This window comes from Prosopis cineraria, unplaced genomic scaffold (genome assembly GCF_029017545.1).
Source record: "Prosopis cineraria cultivar Desert tree isolate PC_DT_omini unplaced genomic scaffold, ASM2901754v1 PC12, whole genome shotgun sequence".
In the NCBI taxonomy this organism is placed as follows: Eukaryota; Viridiplantae; Streptophyta; class Magnoliopsida; order Fabales; family Fabaceae; genus Prosopis; species Prosopis cineraria.
Window position 1 is genome coordinate 847527 of NW_026555343.1, and position 24586 is coordinate 872112.

The following is a 24586-nucleotide window of genomic DNA, read 5'->3' on the forward strand; positions in this document are numbered from 1 at the left end:
TCATCTCTTGTATATGAAACGACTTAGTTGAGAGGTATTTATTTTTTACTCTCAGTACTTTGGGAAAGATAATCTTTGTTATCAAGCAGAGACTATTCCTCATGCTTATAAAAAAGAACTCATTAATTTGTGATTTGATCTTCACTCATAAAAGGAGTAGACGAGCAACTTGGAACACAGATGAAATATGCGATAGAATATCTCACTAAGAATAAAATAATTTTTCATGTTTAGTTATTTAAAAACTAATTTACTTGAAACTCTACTTGTGGCCTTTCTTTGATTCAACGGCGTGAAGGAAAGGCACGAGCACGACATATGCATGAAACAGAAATAGATACATGCACGTAAGTGACGATGTTCACATAATTATTAGCTTATTGCCGTATTCCATCACACGAGACAAAAGGTTCATCAAAGAGACTAAAGAAGGCATTTGGCATCTCAGATGCTGTATAAATATACTAAAAGCCTGAGTGAGAGTTTATTCAAATCAAAGCATATATTATGCACAGGCTCTGAAAGAGAAATGGCTCTAAACACAAATTTCTTTTGCTGCTCCTATATTATGATTTCTCTGATTTTGATGATGACCTATGCATCTCATTCTTTTAATAATATCTCAGATGATCGGTTTTCCTATCGTTTTCATCAAAGTCAACCTCGGAAGGTCAACCTTGCCTTGTACTACGAAACCCTCTGTCCAGATTCTCAGTCCTTCATTTTAGATCATCTTGTGCGCGTGTTTGACACAGATCTGAAATTTATTGTTAACCTTCACTTGGTTCCATTTGGCAATGCTCGCATCTTTCCGCACAACAAAACTGTGAATTGCCAGGTTCCATTTTCTTCATTATTCCTTTGCTCTAATTATCTTAGAATCTATATCTATCTATTGTATTTACTGTCGGATGATACTATATGTATACAGTAACATCCGACCATTTTACTTTTTTTTTTTTAAATTTTTATTCATCACTGTCGGATCACTATTGGATTGCACTTTTCATTTTTTTTATTTTAATTTTTTTTTGTCACTGTCGGATGTCCGACTTTTTAAATCTTTTTTGGTTTTTTTTTAATATGATACATTAAAAAAGATACAAAATAATATGGGCCCTTTAATAAAAGAAGTACATGTAAAACCTAAAAAAATAACTTGCTAATATGAAACTTATAATTAAAAATTTAAAAAATATTTGTTGTTTTTATCTTAATTAATGATACATCTCTTCTGCTTTTTAAAATTTATATAAACATTTTTTAGTATGAATAGTTATAAAATATAAACTTGTCTTCTATTTTTATGATTTTATTTTTATTCATCTAACCATTAGTTGATTATTAAGTTATGCATATTAGACCAAAATACCCCTATTTAAATATAAATATTGCCTAAAAAATTTAAATAATAAAAAAATTAATTTTTTACCATTTAGATGTATTTATTTTGTAAATTTTTTAAAAATTAAATATATAAATTAACCAAAAAATTATGCAAAGGTAGGGATCTGCATTTATAAATGTGAGGGGGACCTATAATTTAATTAATAAAATTTATTTAGGTACGATGAAAAACATTTGCCATATAAATTTTCATTTGTAAATGTCAAAATTTTAGATAAGATGTAAAAAAGAATAAGATTTTTATATTTTAAAAAATTATATAAGATATATATCGTAAAAATTGGAGGTGGATAGAATATTCTTATTGAAAATAATAAGTATTTGACATATAATAAAATTTATATGGGATAATACGATTTAGATAAAAAATTTCTATTTATCTATTATTAATGCATAGTAACAAACCAAAATATTTTGTAAGACTATATATAAGATAAGTTTTTGTTTATATTCTTCACATGTATAAGATATAAAATCTATTATTCTTTATTTATATGTAAAAGTTGATTATAGTTTGAACATCTATGGAAAATATTGATGTGGTTATGTGCCTCAAGTCCAAGCAAAAAATATTATGAGCTACAAGTTAATTATATAATATTAATGAATTTATCTTCTATTGCACACTTAATCTTTTCTTAATAATCATTATGTTACTTGTAATGCTTGTACATATGGTTGGTCAATGGTATTAAAACATGGATTATATCATTTTCTTAATTTACAACCATTATAATGATAATTTATGAATAATATTATCACCTAAATTGTAGTACGATTCATTATAGTATATGTTTTATTTTCCTTAAGGTGATACATTGAGCAACACATTTTTAAAAAAGAAGTTAGATTATATTTCAAATTGTAAGAGGCAAGAAATGTTAAAAAAAAATTATACTTTTTAGTATATATAAAAGTAACTCATTGCAAAATAAAATATATTCTTTATAGGTATCATCCTATTAAAATTTTGATCTCATACCTGTCAGCTATGAGATATTTTAGGGAAAAAAGAAGAAGTTGTTCATTAAATTTTAACTTATATGGGATAATACATTCTAAAATAAAATAAATTATGATTTATATTTTTAATATATACGAACAAAACAAATTTTAAAATAAAATATTCTTTAGATTTTAATTTTGACAAATTAACATATTATAGAGTAAAATACACTAGCATTCCTTTTGTTTTGTTAGAATTATAGAGACCTCTTCTTTATTTAAAAAACTCATACTTTAGTCTCATTTTCAATATGGTTAGGAATATTATGTTAAATACTCTAGAATATTTGATTTATTATTTGTATTTATGTTGACAAAATTTAAATTATTAATTTACCCCTATAATCTATTTGTCTATCCTCTTGTTTCCTAATTTAAGGAACTTCAAATAATTTTTGAAAAAGAAAATTTTAACAATTAATTATGACAATAATTTAAAAATATTTTATCAAAATTATAAAATTTAAACAAACATAAAACATAAATTATATTGATTAATTTATCTCTTATTTCATTAATTTTTTTTGCACATGTTTGAAATATTATTTTAGTAAACTTACTCTCTTAGTTAAAAAATATAAGGTATTTTTTAATGTTATTTCTTAGGGGTTGGATGTTAAAAAATATAAGACATTTTTAGTGTAATCATTTTTCCAAAAGTGTCCCTAATAAATAAATTATTTTATATTTATTTTAGAGTAAAACACTTAATTAAATAGTAAATATAGAAAGATGATGTTATTTTAAAAATAAATAACTACTTTATTAGAGGTAAAATTTAGTTAAAAATGTTTTACATTTTTTAAAAGATGGAGTATATTTAATTTTTTTAAAAAATACTAAATAAATTAGTTTATATGACTAATAAATTTAAAATATAAATAGAAATTTAAAAGAATATATTAATAATGGTATTTTAGTCTAATATATGTGACTTAACTATCAACTAATAATTGGATGATAAAAATAAGAACTTAAATATAGAAGGCATATTTTTAATTTATAACTATTACCCCCTCTGTTAAAAAATATGAGGTATTTTTTGAAGAGTTAAATTTTAAAAAATGTAAAATATTTTTTATTTTTTTGAGGTGTAATAATTACTTTTTTTTTAAAAGTGCCCATATTAATAATAACTTTATATTTATTATAGGGTATTGAATATGAGTAAATATGAAAAGATATAATTAGTTTGAAAGTAAAGAACTATTTTATTGGGGGTGAGATTTAATTAAAAATGCCTTACATTTTTAAAAGGAGGAAGTAACTATTAATTTTAAGAGAGATTCATAAAATTTTAAGCGGGATTTATATATATTTTAAAAGTAAAAAATATTTATAATTAAGATAAAATAAAGAGAAAAGTAATATATTTTACTTTAAAGATATTAACATAATTTTTGAATAGGGTTAATATGGGATTTGAACCTTAAACTATAGGTCCAAAGGCGATTTGAATCTTAAATTTTTAAAATATATATTTTAAACCTTAAATAATTAAAGTTAGAATAATTTTATCCCATCATTAAATTTGAACAAATATCTTTTGTTTTTCAAAATTAAAATCTAATGTATAGTTTTTATCAAATTTTATCATATCTCTCTCACCCATGCATTGCACAGGATAAAATTCTAGTTAAGATATAACCTCAAGTATATCCTCTTCTTGGTGACTTCTTCCTTTTCCTTTTTAATACAACTTCTTCCTTAGTTTAGTCCTCTATAGATGTGTCAATTTATAAATTTTTATTCTCATTGGCCCCAATGAATTGTTGATCTCTCTAGATTCTGGTGACATGAGGCATGTTTTTGGAGACAAGATATCACCAGACATTCACTGAATTCATTAATTAATTGAAGTAATGGAATTAAACATTTTCCATTTTCAAAATTTTTCATCAAAACTTTTCTTGGATTTCATTTGAATTACACAGTACATGTTTTTTTATTTTTTATTTTACTAGAACATGTTTTTGATTTTTAAAAATATGTGTAGATCTCTTCGATCGGAAATAAAAAGTGAATTATACAAACTTTCTCCAAGTTTTGTTGAAATTCCATAGATCTCTTGACCATCTTGAAAATACTCACAGCCCTTCCTTGAAAATAGGAGAAGAATTAGGGCTTATTTGGTATTGTTATTGTTTTTTTTTTTGTTTTTAAAACCATTTTGTAGACTAATTTTTAAAATGATAAATTGGCCTTCTGGCCCAAAAATTTGAGAGCTCAAAAAAGATCGACCAAATTTTAAAAAATTTAAAGTGAGGCCAATTCACATTGATATAAAAAAAGTCTGTCAATATAATAAATTAACCATAATGTAAAATATAATAAATGTTAAACTGTTTACTTAATTTAGTCTTATAATAGAGCATGAGCTATATATGCAGAAGTCCATTTTTAAAAATTGTTTTTCAAAACATAATTTATAATAATAGTCAAATGTGGTTTGCTTAAAAAAAATAAAGAAAACAAAAAGCAAAACAACAATAAGTTGTTTTCATTTTCTTTAAAAATAAAAAATAAGAACAATTTTGACAATATCTAAATCCAAGATACATATCCCAATGAATTTTTTATTTTTAAAAATAGAAAATATTTTTTAAAAAATAGAAACCAAACATGCGTTTTAATTGCAAGGTTAGTGGTTTTGTATTATAAGGACTAAAATGAGAACAAAAATGGGCTTTTGTGACAATGTGAAAAATAACTGTTATATTTCATTTATAGTAGGAATGAAGTAATGCTTAGTCCTTTTTGATGTCTCCCGCTATTAATAATTTTGTTTGCCTATAATATGTATTTGGGTTTGAATTGAATCTGAAGCATGGTTCTCTTGAGTGCTACTACAACACCATAGAAGCATGTGCTCTTAAAGTCTGGCCATTGGTAAGTCTTATTTCCAAACCTTCCCCCACTTTTTTTCATTAAATTTCTCATTGGCGCCATACTCGTAACTTTGTTTCTTTTTTTTACTGAATGCTGATACTGTAGACACTGAATTTCCCATTCATTCACTGTGTTGAGACCCGTTTGCACCAGAAAGACAAGGATACAAATGTGTGGCAACTTTGTGCTAACCATCTCGGATTGAACCCTGGATCCATTAAAAAATGTTGTACAACTGGGCTTGGAAATAAGGTTTGCTTTTACTTTTCAGAAAAAAAAAAGGGGTCTCCGTTGAAATATAAAAAGAGGCATTCATATAATTCAACAATTTTTTTACACATCATTCCTTCGATAAAAAGGCCCTAAAACCAAGTCGATCGAGTTTATCTTGATCTTAAGGACTGAAACTAATTAATCTTTAAGAAATTATTACCTACTTGGCTATTCTGATTCCATTTGAAGTTGAACTTGGACATGTAGATTGGTTCAGAAATCTCACTAACAGGTCCATGCCAAAAAAAAAAAAAAATGAAAATGCAGTTGATTCTGCACAATGCTGAGGAAACTTCAAAACTGAATCCTCCTCTGAAGTATCTACCCTGGGTGACTGTGAATGATGAACCACTCTTCCGGGTTAGTAAGAGTACATAACACACACACACACACATATTGCCTCTATAATTTCATTTGGTCTGCGTGTGAAGAACCTGTGTTTGCCTGTGCAGGACTATAACAATGTCATAAATTATATCTGCAATGCCTACAGAGGAAACCCCAAACCCAGTGCCTGCAAAACCACCTCATCAATTCCCCAATCTCCTTCACTTTGTGATCCGCCAAATTTGGAAAAATAATAATATGTAGCCTTCATTCATTAATTTATCAATGCACACTCAACACTTATTTATTGTTTTCATTTTGTCATAATGAAATGATCATTTGGCATGAACCTCTCCCCCTTCATGCAAGGGGTTGTGGATTCAATAATGTCTGTAGGCCCTAAATGGGTGGGGATTTAAGTCAGATGGGCATGTGCGGGTTAATCAGATGTTGTGTGTTGTCTATTGAGTAAGTGAATGATGCATGTATATGAGACTCTATTTTCTGTAGAGAAGAGTTAGAGAGGTTAAGGGGCAAAAAAAAAAAAAAAAAACTACAAGTTGCTTTAAAATATATTTAATGGTCGATGAAAGGTTTTGTTTGAGGAGTTTATCCTTTATTGTCTAATGAATCACTTGTTAACAAAGGGAGATTATTTTAACCTTGCAAATGTTCACTATGAGACAAAATACTAAGGTCTCCTCGCTAATAAGCAGCAAATTTGTGTCATTGAAAGAGCCCCTCAAACACTTGAGAATAAAAAAAGCTCTGAAAATTATAAATCCCACCCTATCTATTATGAGGTTGATAATGTGGGACTCAACACCTCGTTGAACATTTCCTTTACACGCTGTGGTTGATCTGATGAAAGAAAGCTGGAACCTGGGAATTCAAAATGGGATCAAAAGCATCCAAATCCATAGAGAAATCCTCAGTCAGTCATTGATTGAAGTTGTAGATTGTCTTCAAATTCAGTGACGGGGAGATTTCTCTACGGATTTGGATTCTCCTGATCCCCATTTCAACTAGGTATTGCAAACGATCTTCAGAGAAGAAGATGGAAGCGACTTGAGATTGATACGAACTTAGGCTGCTTCATCATCTTGATTGTTTTGGGATGTTGATCGGATAGATGAGTGATCCTCTTGAAAATCGCATCACAATTTATATGAAAAATGGAGGACCATGTGAGGACTGAGGACAAATGACGGTATCAATCCGAGAAGCTAGAAAAGAGGAATCTTTTTTTCCCGAGGTTGGACCATTCCTGGAGACCAACATGTATAATGAATGATTAAGAAAACTACGTTGTGACTACTTTGAATCTTGAATCTTGTTTGAGTTTCTTTTCTTTCAATCCAATCTTTTGAATCCTAATGGGAAATGATTCAGTTTTAACTTGGATGGTTTTCTTCATCCAATAAACTAATAATTTGGTCCTAAGATTGTCACTTGTAGATGTAGTCTTTTTTCCTTTTTTTTTTTTTAATTGCACAACACAACTGTTAGATTATCAGGCACAAAAAACTATTCTTGATTAAATTTATGCGAACCGATAAAGAGAACTTCTTTCCCCTTTCTTTAGGCTATTGCCAAACGAGTAAACAAAACTCTCGAAAGCAAACGAGTAAACAGAACTTTTCCCCCCTTTCTTTGGTTGGCTTGTTCGTGAAGGGCCTTGTCAAAGGGAGATGCGTTTCAGCCGAAGTAGGGAAAGAGAAACTAAATTACAAAAATGCCCTCAAGTCGGAAAGGGCAAGTCATTGGTCTTAAGCAGTGTGAGAAGTGAGAACAGTGGAGGGAAGAATGGAGAGTTGATTCCGACTAGCAACAACCTGACGGACGACGACGGAGGTAAGCACCATTGTGGTTTGATCCTGCTCTTCTCTGCGCATTGTGGTTTTACTATGTATTGTTTGAAGAAGAGTAGCTTCTGGAAATTCTTCTGAAATGGGTTTCTTAAATGGAATGGTGTAATACCATAGATTGGATTAGCATGTGCAGCGTTTGCTAGAGTGTGTGCGTGAGAGAGAGAGAGAGAGAGAGAGAGAGAGAGAGAGGCGGGGGCTGGGATGGCCAAGGCCATATACAAGATATTCAAAGTTTAAAAGAACCATGTCAAGTGGTAATCTTAGAAATTCCCTGAATTTATGGGTGGGTTATTAAAGATCCTCATATCATAGCAATTATGATCAGCCAAATGAGTATGTTAATCTGTGCAGTAGTTAGTTTCTTTGAAAACATGTTTCAGAGATTATCTATTCATACTTAATGAGATTACTAGCCTATTAATGAGATGATATTGATTCTCATAATTTTATTGAATTTTACTTTTAATTTTTATAATCTTTTTTAACATTTTTATTTTTTGTAGGGACTAAAAATATTTAAACTATAGAGATTTGATTAATAAATATCATATAATCTTGTTAAAATTATAAGAATTAAAAATATTAAAAAATTATAAAAATTAAAAGTAAAATCTGATAAAATTATAAGAATCTATCATTATATTTTTTCATGTGAATAAGATTTATAGCCTGGATAAAATTGTAAAAATCATCCACTTGTGAATAATTTTTACCATAATAAAGTTCTGCAACTCTGCTAAGTTGAAATCCACTAAATTTGGTGAAACTTTTAATCTAGGACTTCGATTGCCAACGACTGAGACCTTTCCTTCATTAATATTGACTAATAGTCCACATCAAGCCTAACCTTATCGGTTGAGGTGCAAATCATTCGGAGTGCATTTCCCCAGATCTTGTGGTCAAGCAGTGCAATAATCATAATTGGAGTTAAAAGTATTAATTTTAAAATAATAAAACTTCGGTTGGAAATAATGAAATTTTAGTTGAAAACGATGCTTAACTCTAATGATTCTGCTTGAAAGCTCTCACAGAGGATCATGGGCATTGATTTTAGGATTAAAGGGAATTTTGGACAGTTTCACCTTTCTTTTTCCTTCTTCCATTGCTCTTCTTTAAAAAAAAAAAACCAAAAAATAATGTCTTATGAAATGTCTTCTTTAAATCATATCATTACTTACCGTTTTATTAATCACGATATTAAATCACATCATTAATAACCCAAATATGGAGATGAGGGATAACCCCACCATGACTAGGTCATGTCACTATTACATATACTTGCCTTTGCACAGTTTTGCAAGAAAATCATAAGAGGCTTTAATTTTCTGAGCATTTATAATAGAGCAAAACTAATCATGACCCAAATTTCTCCAACAGCACTCTCAATGAACGAAAACAAGAAGGAAGGAAGATGAAGGATTTTGAATGCTTGTTGCAGTTCCATCCGAGCAATAACAGGCATTGTTTGCACTGACGGGGTTTTATACTCTAACTTCTTTTAATCTCCTAATTTCTATCCCTTTTTATTGAATTTTTATCTACTAATTTTCATTTGACATGTTAACTTTAACATATATTTATAGTTCACTTTTGATCCCCAAATTTACTTTGATTTCGATAATCTATTTCAACTGTTAATTTTAAAATAATAATGATTTTTAATAATAAAACATTTAATTAAAAATTTCAAATAGTTTTTTTAGGCTAAAATTAGACAAAATAATCAGTTTCATGAAATAAAACTGAATAAAAAACACTTTAAATGAAAATAATTAATTAATACCCACTTAAAAATCAATTCATTTAAGTAACACTTAAAAAAATTTTAAATAATTCTAATGAAATAAAATTAAAATTGACTGAACTGGCTTGATTTTTTATTTTTATTTGACTCTTTAATCCTCAATTTTCTCAATGTAAATAAAATGCTGCTTTTATAGTTTTCCTAATATTATGTGTTTACAAATTACAACTGATTCCTAGACACAAACGGAAAAAGGGGGCAAAAAAAAAAAAAAAAGACTGAGCAATAATGCAGACCATCAATTCTGGCCTAAACTACCTCTTGGGAAAAGGGAAAAGGGAAAAGAAAAGCGAGTGGTCAGGAGGTATGAACTGGGATGAGAGCGAAAGGATAGATGAGAAGTGAGAAGAAGCACCGAGTGACTAGACATGGTGTTAGGTTTGTGACAAGATGGTGATTTTGCAGCAGTTGTTAACCATGAATATGCATGTTAAGCACAATGGACGAAGCAGTGTTATGTATTCACACTTCAATTTGCCTCTTTCCTCTCACTTCTCTCTGCACTTCCACTTCAATATTTCTCACATTCTCAGTCTCCACCTTCCTTCTGTTTCCATCACACACACCATCACTCGTTGTATTACTCCTTTATCTCCTTCCTTCGTCCTTTTCCGAATGACCCCTTCTCATTGGATATTTCCGTCTGCGTGGCAGCCTATTGGCCTCTCCCTTATTCACCACCCAAACAACCAGACCATGAGAATCTCAGTGCGAGTCAAATGTAGCTCCCCTGTTCCCATCAGAGTGATCTATGTTGCTGCTCATAAACAGCTCATTGTGGTACTCATTTAGATCGGTCATCCAGACTAATTCAACGCAAATATCCAGCATTGACGTGCCTGAAGCGTTAAGCATCATTCTACTGCTGAATCAAAAACATGTGATGGAAGAGGATCAATTAAATTGAACAGTAAAAGCTTGAGCTTGTAATAGGTGGGTGATTTGTAGGGATGTGTCCACATGGTTGAAAGGCGTAGCTTTTAAGGGGCAAAGGGACAAAGAATGATACAGATTACAACAGTGTACAATACAGGAATTGATGATGAAAAGGGAAGGTGGGGATCAGTATGCCTTCTCATTGTTCCCTGTATACACACTTCTTTGCTTTGCTCATCTTGTCCCTTAAAAACAACCATCAGCTCGTATCTTTGAGGCCTCCCATTTCATCATCTATCGTCTAACGTTAGATGCTTGCACCAGATTATCTATCCAATCCTTCACAATGATTATCTATCCAAACATGGTGCTACCCAATGCTTCACAGTGATTATCCATCCAGTCCCTTGTTTTTGTTGCAAAAAAAACTGAAGTGAGTTAGGCCTCAGGATTCACCAAAATCAAGACAGGCCTCACTTATCATGGAATATGAGTCTTGTATGTATTAATAGTGCGATTTAGTCTGTATGCTCACACGATAGTAAGACTTGATAGTATGAGTTGGATTCCTATTCTTGTTCAATATAGGCCAATTCCTTAATATATTGGTCCCTTTTATCATGCTCTTGCATTATTCATCTATCAAAAAGCAAGATATACCATGTTGGGGACAGGCCAATATTTTCAAGTTGTTAGCTGATAGACTTTTAATATTATGAGCAAAAAATGAATGAATTCTATAGAAAATAGTAGAAAGTACTGTCAAAATAATTCCCAATATTGGGTAAAAATCAAGTCTTTGAATGGCATAATTGAGTACTCGGCCAAAAGAAAAAGGTGTAATTGAGCATAACCATGGAAAAGGGGGCTTATTCTTGGGTTCAAAATTCCACAATGTGGCATTTGTCAGACCCACTAATTTGCTGCGCACAGTCCACCAACATGTTACCATGCATCAATGTATCACATGATGTTGACGATGTTATTACCAAGCTAACATGTCCTCAATCATTTTAATTTCATTAATTATTCCCTTTTTAGTCTTCTTTCCCTTCAATGTGTGTGGCGGAGAGAGAGAGAGAGAGAGAGTGGAGTCACTGGGAGCTTCTATCTGCACTCATCATTTTCATAAATTAATTAATACAGACATATATGATAAAATTTCACCAAAAAAAAAAAAGACATATATGATTAAAACCTATCAATAAAAGATCTTCAATTCAAACCCTAGTTGCATGTTATGTAGCTTAAAAAACCAAGGAAAAATACACCGCAAGACCACATGCTTGTTAACAACTCTTTAGAAGCTATTCATCTTATTCAAAATGAAAACACGCTTAACCAACCCCTTATCAATTCTATTAGAAGAAGTGGGGATCTTCTTATGTGTGATTGGCAAATCTCCATTGATAATGTATCTAAATAAGAAAATCATTGTGCTGACTGGTTGATTCATCAAGCTGAAACTGATATTTTTAATATTAGGATTCTTAAAGAATCACTACTAGATTGTAGGTACTCTTCACATTCAAACATGTTCTGATTTGTAATTGCATGGTTTTGATTGTGCCTTATCAATAAAAAAGTGCTCCTAAAGTTGAAAAATAGGAAATAAACGAACGCTAAGAATTTGAAGAGGGTTCCATCAAATTAAACTACTTTTACAAACAACTTGCGTCATTCTGCAATGGACCAACTCAAGCAAAGAATGGTCCAACTTGGTGTGTCTGAAGAAAATCTGCACATGATTGTATTTTGGACCCCAGCAATATATATTGAACAGCAAATTCTATTCAGCCAGTTGGGTTATCTTGTCACTGCAATAAATAGCCTATTATTATTCCCTTCTCAAATGCTTGAGGACAATGATCTACTAAAGAGACGTATTCTCCTGTATATAGGATACACGTCAAACATAACACTCATTCCGTTTTAAATTATAGGATATTTTTGAAGGAGTTTCTCCATTCTAAAGTATAAAACATTTTAAGTGAATTAAAGTTTCATTAAATACTTCAATTTTAATATTACCCTTTCTCTCTCTATAATTAATTTTTATCCCTTCTCTTTTTAATATATCAAATAATGGGCATTTTTAAAAGTTTATATTTTTGTTTTGGAAAGATAAGGTTGTTAAGTATATTTAATGAGATTTATTGATATATAAAATTTTATCTAAAAATATTTTATAATTTAAGACGAAAAGAGTAATGTGAATTTTCTTGAGACAATCGATGTATGACACATTGCCACTAGATTCAATTCAATTGTAATTAGTGAAGCAATTACAGTTATAGCGGACCTTGCACAATGATCACATTAGCATTGATTAGGACCCACTAACCATTAGCCCACTTGATTCCTTATTGACATAGAATAGCAAACAAAATTTGTAAGTATCCCTCTGTTTTTTTCTCTTTTCAGCTCTCCAAACACGTAAGTAGAAGCTATGAGGAAGATCTTATATGTTCACCGTATAAACAATCATTCATTAAGTAAGAAAAAGAGCTCTTTCCTTCACTCCTATATTCACAAGCGAGCTACGCAATCAAAGCCGAAGATTTTGTGGAACACGATTAAAAGATGAAGGTGAGATTAAAATCAGTTTTCCAGCATTGCAAAACCTTAACTATTATTGCCTACTCCCTAAAACTGATTTCTTCTTTTGTTTTGCTCCCGCAGCTATTAGGTTGGATGCATAGGAAATTTCGCCAGAATAGTGGCGAACCCTTGAAAGATTTGATCATTGGTAAGCGACTCACACGTTGTTCTTCCCAAAGCACATTAACTACATGATTGATATATTGACCAACCTGTTGATTTTTTACATTTGGAAGTCGAAAGTAGAGTATGCAGTCAAAGAGATTATGAGCAATGCATGCATTATAGCATTGTACATATAGTAAAACAAATTAATTTAAACTCGTCATTTGATGGCCCAAGTTGGCCTTTCAAATTTCTTGTGTGGTACGAAGTGGAAATTTTCTTTAAAACGACATAAGATTAAGAAATAGACAATAATTCTTGCAAAATAGTATAGAATAGCATGTCATGGTTTGCCTTGTGCCATATAACCCAAGGTCCACCCAGCTATATTTGTTTTTGTGTCAGGGCATTCTTGTAATTGTCTTTCAGGGCAGTCAGCACTTGATGATCAACAAAACTACCAGAAACCAAACCATGGGACCAAGCATTTTAGGCAAGCACAGCGCGACCAAAACCTTAGAAAATCATTTGCTGGCCTTGAAGCAGCAAAGGTAGGAGATGATGACTATGAGGAAGAATCATCAGATGCTATATCTGATCTCTTCCATGGATTTCTTGCTATCGGAACTCTTGGTTCTGAGCAAGGTTTGACAGATCCATCCACACCAACATTTGCTATTTCTGTTGAAAATATTACTGAGAAAGAAGATGAAGTCACTGAGAATGAACTGAAGCTGATCAACGATGAGCTAGAGAAAGTGTTGGGGGCTGAAACCAAGGATGATTACTGCAATGATTCATCAGGAAGAAATAGCCATGTCAGTGCTGGGAGAAGCAGCCATGGAAGCATAATAACACTCAGTGGAAAACCACTTGAAGGCATTGAGTCCAATGGGCAGGGAACTGCAATCTGTCCACTTCAAGGGTATCTATTTGGATCAGCCATTGAATTATCAGAAACAACAACAGTGGCAAAGAAGGAACACAGGACATCACTTGGAGAGCTATTTCAGAGAAGCAAAGCGGAGGAGAATTCTGGAGCTAAATATGAAAAGGAAGACAAAAGGGAAGCAGATAAATCAGCTATGAACCTGATGAAGAAGAAACTGAAGAGAAGAATGCTCCTTGCTTCTTCGCGAAACTCTACATCCATAAATGGTGGACCTGTTGATTCTGCTGTAGCAGAGACAAAACTGCACAAGGTAAACTAATAGAATTTACGATTCTGTCCCCACCACTTAATCATTACAATTTAATCTAGTTCATCTTCATTTAACTCTTTTATCTTTTATTATTACTGTTTCTCTATTTCTAAAAATTTGCAAAAATATGTAAGGAAGACTGTAGAGTTATCCCATGATCACGTGGTAAATCAGTTTGCAACCAACATTGTACAGCCACTATTAGAAAACAGGTATTTTGTGACGGATTTTCTATTTTATAGGGGCATTACTTAGAGATGAAAATATTCTGTTCTAAATTCCGTTGCAAATATTTGAGACACAACATTATGTCCCAAAATCCATCACAAATACTTGAGATGCAAATATTTTGTCCTAAACTATATTCCATCGTGAATATTTGAGATGCAAGAGTCTATTTTAAATTTTATCGCAAATATTTGGGTCAGATTTGTGACGTCCTTGTGCGTTTTAATCCATCACACATTTTTCATTGCACATCTACTGTTTTCTAGTAGTGAGCTCAACTACAAAGTTTTGGCCTTTTCTGTTCTTTGTTGTCTTTCTTCAAAAAAGCCCTTTACCCTAGTTCAAATATGATTCATTTATACATCGTCAGAGTCTTTCGTTTTGGTTTCATTGGCCCATATTGACTTGTTGTCTGTAGATTCTCCACATGTTTCACAGGAAAGTTCATCCTGAAAGCTCAACAATTATTGATAAGTCTGGTAAAAACCAGAAGCATGAGAGCAAGAAGAAAATGATAAATGATGGAAACCACAACAAAGGCGACTTGGTGTATCCAGATGAAGATAGCATGGGACAGCCTAAAAGGTCTTTTCCAAACCCAAAGGATATCATGCGAAATTACAGGGGCCAAATGAATCCACACCAGTTTGCACTTGTGAGTGGAGACTCGTCTGGGAACAAGGAGCACTGGATCAAAACTGATGCTGATTGTAAGTGCTCAACTATTCACAATTTATGATCCAAGATTTAGATGTTCCTATAGAATTTTGGGGAACATTTAATGAAAAAAGAACACTTCTTCGAAATATCAGTGATCATGAACTTCTGATCGCTTAGTAAATCACTATTTCAGAACACTGAAGTAAGAATTATTTGTTTAGCTAAGGGATCCAGATTCTTCATATCTAACATGCCCAATAGTTTGTCCACTTTGACTCTAATTCCATTAACTAGACTGACACAAGTTATTGTGATACAATGCAGACCTAGTCCTGGAGCTGTGAAAGTAAAATAATCAAGTGCTGCATGCGCTCATTGAAGCAACGTTCTATAATCAGTAAAAAGTAATGTTGTGCTTGTATGATTTTCCTGCTTTGTGCTCTTGGCACTTAAAGATGACGTGTTATATATATGTGTTGTTATGAAGAACTTGTGATTGAGACTTAGAAAGCAAATAAAAGAGGTGGTTATCTCAATCGATGCTAACTCACTGCAATTACTAGCTAGCTAGCTAGTTAGCGTGAAACGTCACTTTGGTCTGAACATTGTAATAAATAATGTGTATCAGTTAAATGGAAAACCCCATGCATGCACATGTGTTCACAGTACCGATCATCATTATTTAACACGGACAACCCCACCGCCTTCGTGAATGTAATGGCCAAATTTTGTGTTATGTCGAAATGGTTGGGCTAGGGAGACATCCACACAGAAACGGTGGAAATAAAGATGGGACAGAGCCTACTGGAAGATTCGGATTCATATCTGCCAAATCTCTCTCGTGTCTTAATGAACAGTAATAATATAAAACAGTAAAAGCAGGCCGAAGCCATGGCTTTTGGAGGTTTTACAGTTCACATCTCTCGCATCCAGAGAAAGCCGACGCTGGCGGTGACGTTTAGCTGTTCGTCCTCGTTTGGGAGATGGATTATAAGAGGGTTGCTATTAACAGTTAATTGAATGAAGAGATAAATTAATTCATGGTCTCATTCATATATATATATATGATGTGAAACATTTTTCTCTCCCTGATTCTTCCTTTCTTACTTTTTTTTTTTTTTCAATAAAAAGTGTTAAAATGTTGAGTTACAAGCCCAATCAGAAATTACTAAAGCCCATATCATAAAAGCCCAAGACCCTGTACAAATTTACCTTTACTCAAATATTTTGTTTGTACACATTATTGTAATTTCATTATTTCATTCTTATCCTATTCATTGTATTAGGGTTTTAACCCTACAGCTATATAAGACCATAGGAACATTTGGGTTTGTGTGCCTCAATCAATATATTTCTATTTCAGTGAAAATCCCTCTTGGTATTAGAGTATTGACAGGCTAGCTATCATGGTTGACGAGTGCTCCCTGAAAACTCTAAATACTTCTACATCTCACAACTCTCTTGTCCCAACTATCAATCTTCCTAAAAACTCAATAGGGAACAATGCTCTCTCTCAATCTTGTTCTATTAAACTCGACAGAACCAATTATGTTCTCCTTATCATTAAAGGGCACAAGCTGGAAGGATTCATCAATGGTTCCAATATTTATCTCTCTCAATTTCTTATGGAAGACAATGTTTCCAAACCAAATCTTGCCTTTAAAGATTGGGTGGTTGTAGATCAACTGCTATTTAGATGGCTTCTCAATACCATATCTCTCGATGTCTCCTTTAAGATGACTAGAATATCCACCTTTACTAGACTTTGGCGTGCTGCTAGAGCTCTTTCAGGTGCTTGAAATAAAGCTAGGGTTCTAATGTTGAAAGCTAAGCTTTAGCATACAAGAAAAGGTTCATCTTCTATGTTTGAGTATTTAGCTAAAATGAAATCTCTCTCTAAATCTCTTTCACTTGCTGATAGTCCATTACCTTATGTTAATCTTCTTTTGTAAGTTATGGCTGGTTTAGTGAATACAATGCCATAGTTGTTCAACTTTCTTTAGAGTGTGGATCTAAGCTGGTTAGAGTTTCAAGCTTCTCTTTTGACTTTTGAATCACACCTTGAGCAACTAAATCAGATTACTCAAGCTAATGTTTCATCTCATTTTGCTCATCTGGTCATACCTGAACACTCACATGGTGGTTGGAGAAGTGGCCGTAGTGGTAGCAATGCTTGTGGAAGAGGAAGATTTAGTCGTGGTGGAGATAAAACATCATATGCGTTGTGTGACAAAACAGGTCATCATGTTAAAAATTACTACAAGTGATTTGATAGGTCTTTCAAACCACTAACTCACACTAGAAGCTCATTTGATAGAGGTGATTCTTCTCACAACTCTATTTTTTATGCTTCTCCAGAGGTGGTAAACGATGACTCTTGGTATTTAGACAGTAGTGCTACCACTCATGTGACAAATGATGCCTTAAGGCTTGACAATGCTACTCAAACAGATGATAAGGTTAAGTTGTTTGTTGCTAATGGCCAAAATATGAGTGTTGAGAAAAGAGGTTATTCTAAAATTCAAAATGTTCCTAGATAAAGTGTTGTTGTTAAAGATATTTTATATGCACCTATTGCTATGAAAAACCTACTTAGCATCCCTAAATTTTAGATGATAAACGTGCCATTGTTTCTCATTGTAGACTTGGTCATCCAAGTGAGAGTCTTGAATCAAGTTATTAGTGCTTGTAATGTGAAGATGAATAAAAATAGTGAACCTCTATTTTGTGAATCTTGCAAATTTGATAAATCTCACTCCCTTCCTTATAAGGTTTCTACTTCTCGAGCCTTTCACCCTCCTAAGCTCATTCATACAGATCTACAGGGACTTTCTCTTATTAAATTTTTAAATGGTTATCATTACTATGTGTGGTTTCTTGATGATTATAGTTGATATGGCTAGATTTTTTCACTAAAAACTAAAGATGAGGCTCTTCAAATGTTCATCAAGTTCAAACAATTTGCAGAGAATCAATCTGATAGAAAAATAAAGGCTATCCAAAGTGATTTAGGGGAGAATATAGAAGCTTTACTAAGACTTTACAAGATGCAGGCATTCACTTTTGTCATTCTTGGCCTCACACATCTCAAAATGGTAGGGTGGAAAGGAAACATAGACACGTTATTGGGGTTGGTTTAACACTATTAGCTCAAGCAAATATGCCTTTATTCTACTAGTGGAAAGCTTTTCATACAGTAACTAAACTTATAAACAAGCTACCCACTCCTGTTCTAAGTGATTATTCATCTTATCAACTCCTATTTAAGAACAATCTTGATTATGAAGGTTTGAAATTTTTTAGATTAGCATGTTATCCTTGCCTAAGAAACTACAACCAGCATAAGTTACAGTTTAAAACTACAAAGTGTGTTTTCTTGGGCTATAGCAATCATCGTAAAAGTTACAAGTACTTAAGTTCAATAGGAAGAGTTTATATCTCTAGAAATGTTGAATTTAATAAAAATTCCTTTCTTCTTGCATAAGGTTTTATGAATAAAAGAGTACCTAAACAAGATGTTGATCCTCCTATTTCTTTAAACCTTTGCTTACTGCACCATCTACTCAATGCCCAACTTTAGTTTTTGCTTCATATGAATCTTCTATTCAGGCTTTATTGTTACAATCCAATGCTTTTATTTTTGAATTTCCTGCACAAGACAATATTCATCCTGAATTAGCTGAATTAGGATTAGAAGTAAGACTATAAGAAATTCAAGAAAACAAAAATTCTACATTCAAAGGTGATGAGCCTGTATCTACTTCAATTACTGAAATGATTATTGCATAATAGCATGAAAATCAGAATCAAGCTACAACTACATCAAATCAACATCACATGGTCACAAGGAGTAAATCAGGTATTTTTAAGCCTAAAATTTCTTATGTTGACTTAATTACCACTATAAATGACATTATTTTTGAGCCTAACAGTGTTCAAGAAGTACTAAGATCCAGTTTATAGAGGAAAGCTATGGTTGAGGAATTTAATGCTCTCATCAGAAATAAAACTTGGGTTTTAATCCCTTACACTAGACAAGAGAGACCTGTATATTGTAAGGGTTTTTAAATAGAAATTTAACTTTAATGGATCCTTTCTAAAGGCCAAGGCTAGATTAGTAGCTAAGGGTTTCGACAGTATCCTAGCATAAATTATGAAAAAACATTTAATCCTATTTTAAAATCTTCCATATTGAGATTTGTGTTTACTATAGCTGTCTATTTCAATTGGCCAGTAAGACAATTGGATGTTAATAATGCCTTTTTGAACAGACTCCTTCAAGAGAAAATTTTGATGAAATAACCTAAAGAATTTGTTAATAAAAGGTTTCCCAACCATATTTGCCTACTGAACAAAGCTATATATGGGCTAAAACTAGCCCCAAGGGCTTAATTTGATAGACTGAAGAGCACTCTATTAAGCTGGAATTTTATTCATTCAAGGTGTGATACTTCATTATTCTTTCTCAAGCTATAGTCTAGTGTAATGCCCTACTTTATTTATGTTGATGATATAATCATCACAGGCGACAATCCTACAATGCTTTCTATGTTTGTGAAAGAGTTAAATTCTTCATTTCCTCTAAAGGATCTTGGTGATCTTCATCATTTTCTTGGGATTAAGGCTTATAGAGACTCTAATGGGCTTTATCTCAAACAAGAGCAATACATTATAGAAATTCTAAAGAAATTTAGGATGGAAACTTGCTCTCTCGTACCTACACCTATGGTTATAAGCAAAAACTTGTTGATTTATGATGGCATTCCTCTTTCAAATCCCACTGTTTATAGAAGATTAAGTGGGGCTCTACAATATCCAGTCAATACAAGACCAGACATCATGTTTGTTGTTAATAAGCTTAGTCAATTTCTACAATCGCCCACTAACGTACACTAGCAAGCAACCAAATGTATATTACGATATTTAAATGGCACAAAAGACTTAGCACTTCATATCAGACCAAGCAAATACTTGAATTTATATGGATTTTTTGATGCGGATTGGGCAATCTGTATTAATGATCGAAAATTGATTGGTGGACATTGTGTCTTCTTGTGTGACTCTCTCATTGCTTGGTCTGATAAAAAGCAGAGAGTTATAGCACTATCCAGCATAGAATCAGAATACAAAGCCCTTGTTAATCTTGCAATTGAAATTGCTTGGTTATAGCCTCTAATGTTTGAGATTGGATTCAAGCTTGATCAGATTCTAGTCGCCTGGTGGGATAACCTAAGTGCTAATGCGCTTGCTTCGAATATGGTCTACCTTGCTCGAACCAAACATATAGAACTTGATGTTCTCTACATCAAAGACAGGGTAGCTTATTAGAAACTTTTGGTTCAGCATGTATTTTCTTTAAATAATATTGCAAATCTATTTACCAAGGCTATGACTCACTTGCGTTTTCTAGCATTGAGAGACAAACTTAGACTGGTAAAAAGCACAGCCTCTCATTTGAGAGGGCATGCTAAGACGTTGAGTTGCAAGCTCAATCAGAAATTACTAAAGCCCATATCATAAAAGCCCAAGACTCTGTACAGATTTACCTTTACTCAAATATTTTGTTTGTACCCGTTATTGTAATTTCATTATTTTATTCTTATCCTATTCATTGTATTAGGGTTTTTACCCTTAAGCTACATAAGGCTACAGGAACATTTGGGTCTGCTTGCCTCAATCAATATATTTCTATTTCAGTGAAAATCTGTCTAAAAGTGACTTTGCATTCATGCCCCCTTGAATATGAGATCTTACTTGAGCTGCTATTTCTCTTTCCAGTAAAGGTAACGTCTGTTGGTCGCTCCATGTGATTTTATCGTTTTAAATCTCCTTCTCTTTGGATTATCTTCTCTTTGTTTTCTTTTTCAGTGCAGATAGTGATGTGTGGTTTATTATAGTCAAGTTTACAAGCTACTGTATGCTTCAGCTATATAGCTTTTCATTTAATATTACATGCTGATTCCGGCACCTAATTATATGGTAACAAAATGCTTGTCAAAAGATTTTTTTTAAAAAAAAAAAACTAGGATCTTAGAATTGGTTGAAGTTTGCGTTCAATCTTCAACGACAGCGGGCAATGGACAATGATTTGGAGGGACGATTAATTACTAAAGAAATATTTTCTTACATCTATTTAATAAAAATAAAATTAGTTTCATAAATTTGCTATAATTTTTTAGTTATTATTGTTTCCTCCTGCTCACTCATCTTTTTTAATTATTTTTTAAAATATGGATGAAGGACTTTTTTTTAATGTAATTATTTGACTAGGTCAAATTATTCAAGTATTGTCAATCTCAATTTAAAATAATTTTTAGAAATATTTTCTATATTCACATAAATTTAAGATTAAAATTTCATATTTAAACAGTCATAATTTTTTTAAACTAAAATCAATACTTATTGATTTAAAGATTTTTTTAGTAGTTTAGTTAGTTGTTTTCAATGGTCCTAAAAAGCCCAAATCTGTACAGAACTTTTGAGGAGGGCTTAGAAAAATCCACATCTGAGACTGGTTTCGTTACTCATCATGCGATAATGGTGCTCATTGGTCTATATTTTTATATTTTATTTTATATTTATTAAAATAAAAATTATAAATTTTAATAGATCTATTCTATCATCAATTTGGACAATTTAAATTTAATTTAAATGATATATTTAGTATAAAATATTTTTATAATTTTTATATATTAACCATTCAAATGTATTTTCGATAGTCTAAATTTAAAAATTTTAAATTATAAATTTTTTAATTTTTTTAATACTCCAATTTGAAAGTTATATTTATGTTTATTTTTAAAAATTATGTCTACTAAAATAAAAATTTTAAAAAATTTTAATATTAAATCCAGACTGTTTGAAATATATTTGGATAGTCAATTTATAAAAATTATAATTAAACTATTCAGATTAAATTTATATTATCTAAATTGATAATAGGATAAATTTTTCAAAATTTATAATTTTTATTTTAATAAATATAAAATAAAATATAAATATTTGGAGAGTCCATATTGTTCATCATGTTAGGAGCACCATGGTGCCGGGAAACCAGTCTCTCCAGATCTAGGGGCTTAAATGGGGATCAAAGTTGTTTTCAACATCGTTTAAGCCTCTTAGGATTCAGAGTCCATTCATTTGCACTTTTATTGGAATTGGTATTCCCATCATAGCGAGAGCCCATTAAAGCAGATATAGGGTATTACTAGAAGAAGCGATCGACATCTACTCGGAGCTATTTTCGAAGTTCGAAGGTAAACATTGATACAGGTTTAACATCTTTGACTCTCTGACTTTAAGTAAAAAGTAAAACAGAAAGTGATATCATTAACTGGACAATGGATTGTGTTACATTGATTTTTGAATATACATACATTACATGCACTTCATTTTTTTATATATACAAATCAAGTCACAACCATGTGCAAATTTAGTCGGAGCATAATGCATTACAGACACACAGGAACACACAGCTCACAACGCTTTTCACTTTCAGGCCTCTTGACTTCCCCAAGTTGATACTCTGACTAGCTGTGTTCCTTTCCATGCGAGAACCATTTCATTCCCATTTTGCCCTTCAATCCTTGCCTCGTATGACCCCACCATGCTTCCTCTCAACATTTCCCTCGCTTCCATTAAAATCTCTTGGCTCAATCTTCTACCCTCTATCCCAAAGCCATTTTCTGCCTGAAAATGGTTATTTTCTCTCAGTTCTTCCCATTTCTTCATCCAAGCAGCGGAAGACACATAAGGTCCCACGAATAAGAACTCTACGGCTGTTCTTGCTTGTGAGAAACAAGCTGGGAAATTTGATTCTACTGATTCCAGTAAGGCCTTGTAATGAATCATGTTGCCGTCAAAAAATGACCTGAAACTCAAGCTGTTTCTCAGTTTGTTGTCAGCTTCCCCATCCCCCAAAGTGATGATTCCCCTGTTGCAGGTGTTCTTGTTGATCATGTTCTTGGCTAAATTTAAAAACTCCATTACAGACCTTCTGCTTCTTCCTCTTCCCATGTGAGGAAGACCCACCATGCAGTTAAAGACTAGGAAATCTCTCTTCACGTTGCCTCCTCTTTTTTTCAATTTCTTGAGTTTCGAAACCAATTCCTCGAAACCTTTTTCTTCTATCTTCATCTTGAGACCGCAGGACCTTGCGTATTCAACAAGGTTCCTTCTGGGCTCCTCAGAGTTTTCTTGCTCTGTTTCCCATTTCATTGATGTTAACTTCAGCGCTCTGTTCTGTTGAGAAATGGCCTCGATCACAGGGGGCCACTGGACCCCTTCTCCGATGTCGAAATCTATTATGTGTATGGCCTCTGAATCCTTTGATATGGCTTCTAGAATTGCTGAATTGGCTCCAGAATGAGCAAATCTTCCATGGGGGGTGCTCTGGTAAAATGCCTTGAATGCAGGAACAAAATTTTTGTAAGCCTCCTGCTTGAGAAAATGGCCCTCAGGATTTCCTGTCCTGTTTTGGAAGGAATAGTGGAATGCTAGGCGTTCCAGAGGATCTTCTGCGAGTGGGCTTGTTTTCTGGTTTATGCATCTCAGGGTTTCTTCTGCCAAAACATCATGGTTCTGATCTCTGGCTTCACCGTGGGCTTCTAAAAGATGTGGAAGAATCAGCTGGGTGTCCATTTCCATGTCTTCTTGAGGCAAGTTCAGCAAACATTCTGATGATTTCATGCATGGACTACAACTCCAATAATCTTCTGCTTCAGAAGATAGATTCTGGGAAGGAAGGAAGCTCTCTTCACTATCTTCCGGGTATCCATGGATATTCAGAAATTGGTCACTCAAATCATGGTCATGAGCATCCAAATCCATTGATGGGACTCCCGTAATATCTTCTCCGTTAACTGGGTACTGGAAATTATGATCTCGAGAGAAGACGACAGAAGCAACTTCAAATTCATTGGGGGAGGAATTCTCTATGGATTTGGATGCTTCTGAACCCATTTCAACTGGGTACTGGAAATGATGGTCAGAGAAGAAGATGGAGGAAAGATCGAACGGATCAAAAACGGAGGGCATGTCATGGGAGACTGACCAGGTGGAGGGATGAAGATGAGTCTGATGATGCATCATCTTCTCGGTTAAAGAGTTGATTTGTGATGATTGTTTGCGTAGATCAAACCATCAGAATTTATAAGGAAGCGCAGGACAATGTGAAGACAAATAATCAAACAAGAGGAGATGAGGAACATCATGATCACAGAAACACCGTGGTAGTCTTGTTGGGGTTTTTTTTTTTTTTTTTTAACATGCAACTCATTTATAATTCATCATTAATAGATTTTCTATGTACTTTTAATTGCCCCTAGACTGTAACTAAA

At 32.6% G+C, this 24586-nt stretch overlaps 3 protein-coding genes across 4 annotated transcripts; 2 read left to right on the forward strand and 1 right to left on the reverse strand.

Moving 5' to 3' along the window:
* The first annotated feature begins 589 nt into the window (after positions 1-589).
* Positions 590-6430, forward strand: LOC129288240 (gamma-interferon-responsive lysosomal thiol protein-like). Its single transcript, XM_054924748.1, has 5 exons — positions 590-838; positions 5239-5301; positions 5407-5553; positions 5842-5934; positions 6027-6430. The coding sequence occupies exons 1-5, from the start codon at positions 590-592 to the stop codon at positions 6153-6155; spliced, it is 681 nt and encodes a 226-aa protein (XP_054780723.1). The 3' UTR covers positions 6156-6430.
* Positions 6431-12930: 6500 nt separating this feature from the next.
* On the forward strand, positions 12931-15894 carry LOC129288984 (protein LAZY 1-like). 2 transcript variants are annotated; one of them, XM_054925813.1, is made up of 5 exons: positions 12931-13041; positions 13135-13201; positions 13564-14360; positions 15007-15298; positions 15573-15894. In XM_054925813.1, exons 1-5 carry the CDS (start codon positions 13036-13038, stop codon positions 15590-15592), a joined length of 1182 nt encoding a protein of 393 aa, XP_054781788.1. In that variant the 5' UTR covers positions 12931-13035; the 3' UTR covers positions 15593-15894. The 2 variants fall into 2 exon arrangements, with proteins under 2 accessions (XP_054781788.1, XP_054781789.1); XM_054925814.1 differs by having other exon boundaries at positions 13588-14360.
* Positions 15895-22742: 6848 nt separating this feature from the next.
* On the reverse strand, positions 22743-24338 carry LOC129288241 (protein NODULATION SIGNALING PATHWAY 2-like). Its single transcript, XM_054924749.1, has one exon. The coding sequence runs from the start codon at positions 24336-24338 to the stop codon at positions 22743-22745; it is 1596 nt and encodes a 531-aa protein (XP_054780724.1).
* Between the last annotated feature and the right edge of the window lie 248 nt (positions 24339-24586).

What these genes read in the sequence shown, in the direction of transcription:
- LOC129288240 (XM_054924748.1), top strand. Translation starts at nt 590, where the DNA reads ATGACCTATGCATCTCATTCTTTTAATAATATCTCAGATGATCGGTTT. An exon ending in ACAAAACTGTGAATTGCCAG is followed by an intron (nt 839 to 5,238) that starts GTTCCATTTTCT and finishes TTGAATCTGAAG; the next exon opens with CATGGTTCTCTTGAGTGCTA. An exon ending in CTCTTAAAGTCTGGCCATTG is followed by an intron (nt 5,302 to 5,406) that starts GTAAGTCTTATT and finishes CTGATACTGTAG; the next exon opens with ACACTGAATTTCCCATTCAT.
- LOC129288241 (XM_054924749.1), bottom strand. Translation starts at nt 24,338, where the DNA reads ATGATGCATCATCAGACTCATCTTCATCCCTCCACCTGGTCAGTCTCC.
- LOC129288984 (XM_054925813.1), top strand. An exon ending in CTTGAAAGATTTGATCATTG is followed by an intron (nt 13,202 to 13,563) that starts GTAAGCGACTCA and finishes TTTTTGTGTCAG; the next exon opens with GGCATTCTTGTAATTGTCTT. An exon ending in CAGAGACAAAACTGCACAAG is followed by an intron (nt 14,361 to 15,006) that starts GTAAACTAATAG and finishes TGTTGTCTGTAG; the next exon opens with ATTCTCCACATGTTTCACAG.